Raw genomic sequence first — 3204 nt, forward strand, 5'->3', positions numbered from 1 at the left:
ATGGTTCACACCCGTTCTACTAATCAAGGAGCTTTGTTTTTTGATTCAGAGATCGAAAGGACACTCTATCGGTTGAGAAAGGAAATTCGGGATCACTTCCGGGAGTTGCCTTATTATATTGGTATTGAGGAAGAAGAGATGCCGCCTAGAGCTGATCCGACATTGAGGGAGCTTTCTGCTCCTAATCTGGACCAGGCCCCATTGGCCATCCAATATCCAGAGTTTGGGGAGAATGTTACTTTTGAGTTGAAGTCGGGTCTGGTTCATTTACTGCCAAGCTTCCATGGTTTAAATGGAGAAGATCCAATCAAGCATCTTGCGGAATTCCATGCTGTTTGTACTAGTATGCAACCACGGGGTGTCACGGAGGATCAAATCAAACTGCGGGCCTTTCCTTTTTCATTGAAGGATAAGGCTAATGATTGGTTCTATCATCTAAGCCCCAACAGTATCAACACATGGAGAGGGATGAAGCAAGCTTTCTTGGAGAAGTTCTTTCCTTCAAGCAAGTTGAATGAGCTTAAGAGGGCCATTAGCAACATTGAGCAAGGTTATGATGAGCTTCTTTATGACTACTTAGAGAGGTTTAAGAGGCTCGTTGCTTGTTGTCCTTACCATGGTTTTGCCGAGAAGGATCTTGTACTGTACTTAGTTGCTGGGCTCCTTCCAGATGAAAGAAGGATGGTGAATGCTGCTTATGGGGGTAACATTGATAACAAGACCCCACAACAAGCCATGGAACTCATAAGTGAGTTTGCTGAGAGTTCTCGCACCTATTCTAAGAGGAATGCTACCCGGGGTGTTAAAGCTGCAAGTTCTAATTCATCTTTGGAGTCGGAGGTTTCCGACCTTAAGAATATGTTCCGGCAATTCATGATGAGTAAAAACCCTCAACAAGTGAAAGCTTGTGGAATTTGCTCCAATACCGGTCATCCTACCGATGCTTGCCCAACCTTGCAAAAAGACACTCAAGAGGTGAATGCTTTGGGATATCAAGGGAATAGAAAGTATGATCCCTATTCAAATTCATACAATCCCGGGTGGAAAGATCATCCGGCTTTCAGTTACAAGCAAGGGAATCAAAATTTTCAAGGGAACCAAAATTTTCAACAAGGAAATCGACCTCCTCCGTTCAAGCAACCATATCAACCTCAAGGGAATCATCTAGTTCTAACTCAATGTCCACAGAGGATATGATCAAAGCTTTGACTAAGAATGTGACTACCATGCAGTCCAATATGGTGCAATTTCAACAAGAGACCAAGTCAAGCATTTACAACTTGGAAACACAAGTGGGCCAAATGTCTAGTGTCACGAATAGGCTTGAAGCCCAAAATTCTGGAAAATTGCCATCTCAAACCGAGGTGAACCCCAAGAAGAATGTGAGTGTTGTGACATTAAGGAGTGGCAAGGAGCTTATTGATCATGCGTCCGAAAAGGTAAGGTTGTGGAAGAGAAGACAAGAGTTGAAGATGAGGAGGTGGAGTTCTTACTCCTCCCAAAGATGTGGAAAAAGTGGTGAGTCCTAGCTCTCACCAAGAGGTAAAATCTTTCCCGGATTACAAACCGACACCCCCTTTTCCTGATGCACTTAAGGACAATCGTAAGCTTGATGTATCTAAGGATATTTATGAAACATTTAGCCAATGTAATGTGAATATTCCTTTGTTTCAATTGATTAAGACTGTGCCTTTGTATGCTAAGTGGTTAAAGGAGATGTGTTCAATTAAGGGGAAAAGTAATGTTAAAGGAAAACAAACGGTTAAGGTTAGTGAACATGTGTCGCTGTTTCCAAAAGAGAATGCCAAAGAAATGTGATGATCCGGGCATCACTATTCCTATAACTCTTGGTGATACTAAGATTGATAGGGCCATGTTAGATTTAGGAGCCTCCATCAATGTGCTTCGTTATTCTTTGTATGAGTCTTTGACACTTGGTGATTTGCTTCCTACCAATGTTGTTATCCAACTTGCGGATAGATCCACTTCCATTCCTAGAGGTGTAGTTGAAGATGTTCTTGTGGTAGTTGATAAGTTGACTTTTCCTGCGGATTTTTATGTGATTGATATGAAGCATGATAAGCATTCGGCCCCTATTCTTTTAGGGAGGCCGTTCTTGAAAACGGCAAAGACTAAGATTGATTGTGACACCGGTTCTTTGGCGATGCAGTTTGATGGTCAAATCATTGAGTTTAATATGTATGATGCCATGAGGTACCCTAACATTGAGGATCACTCTCTTTGTGCCATTGATGTGTTTGAGCCATGTGTTCAAGGTGTGTTCGATGTCTTACGTGATGATGATTTGCAAAGTGTTTTGGACTTTAGTTTGAATGCTGATTCTTTGGAGTTTTGTTTGCCAGATAATGTGCTTAAAATGTTGTTGAATTGAATGAGCTTTCCAAACTTCCTTTGAATCCTTCAAACTATAAGCCCATGCCACTTACTGTGCCTAGCACAAGACCGCTTCCTTCTGTTGTGCAGGCCCCCGATGTTGAGCTCAAAACTCTACCGGAGCATTTGAAGTATGTCTTCTTAGGTGAGAAAGAGACCTTGCCAGTTATCATTTCCAACAAGTTGACCTTGGAACAAGAGAGCAAGTTGGTGGAGGTGCTCAAGGAGCATTCGACAGCGATTGGGTGGTCAATTGCCGACATCCATGGCATTAGCCCATCCACATGTATGCATAGGATCTTGTTGGAAGATGAAGCTAAGCCGGTGAGGCAACCTCAAAGGCGTTTGAACCCACCCATGATGGAGGTGGTAAAGAAGGAGGTAATAAAGTTGTGTCAAATGGGTATTATTTACCCCATCTCCGATAGTAAATGGGTAAGTCCTACGCAAGTGGTGCCAAAGAAAGGTGGTGTCACAGTGATTCCTAATGCAAATGGCGAAATGGTACCCACCCGAACTCAAACCGGGTGGAGGGTATGTATTGATTATCGCCGTTTGAACTTGGTAACTAGAAAGATCATTTTCCCCTTCCTTTTATTGACCAAATGCTTGAGCGACTTGCAGGGAGGGCTTTCTATTGTTTCCTTGATGGGTACTCAGGCTATTTTCAAGTGCCCATTGCTCCGGAGGACCAGGAAAAGACAACATTTACATGTCCCTTTGGCACCTTTGCGTATCGGCGCATGCCTTTTGGACTTTGTAATGCCCCTGCCACCTTTCAAGGTGTATGGTAAGTATTTTTCTCTGACT

General features: G+C 42.9%; 1 protein-coding gene across 1 annotated transcript; it reads left to right on the plus strand.

The window, feature by feature from the left end:
- LOC130589899 (uncharacterized) lies at nucleotides 1-1197 on the plus strand. The gene has a single exon (XM_057391530.1). It carries the CDS (start codon nucleotides 1-3, stop codon nucleotides 1195-1197), a length of 1197 nt encoding a protein of 398 aa, XP_057247513.1.
- The last annotated feature ends 2007 nt before the right edge of the window (nucleotides 1198-3204 follow it).

Source organism: Beta vulgaris, chromosome 8 (genome assembly GCF_026745355.1).
Source record: "Beta vulgaris subsp. vulgaris cultivar EL10 chromosome 8, EL10.2, whole genome shotgun sequence".
Classification (NCBI taxonomy): domain Eukaryota; kingdom Viridiplantae; phylum Streptophyta; class Magnoliopsida; order Caryophyllales; family Amaranthaceae; genus Beta; species Beta vulgaris.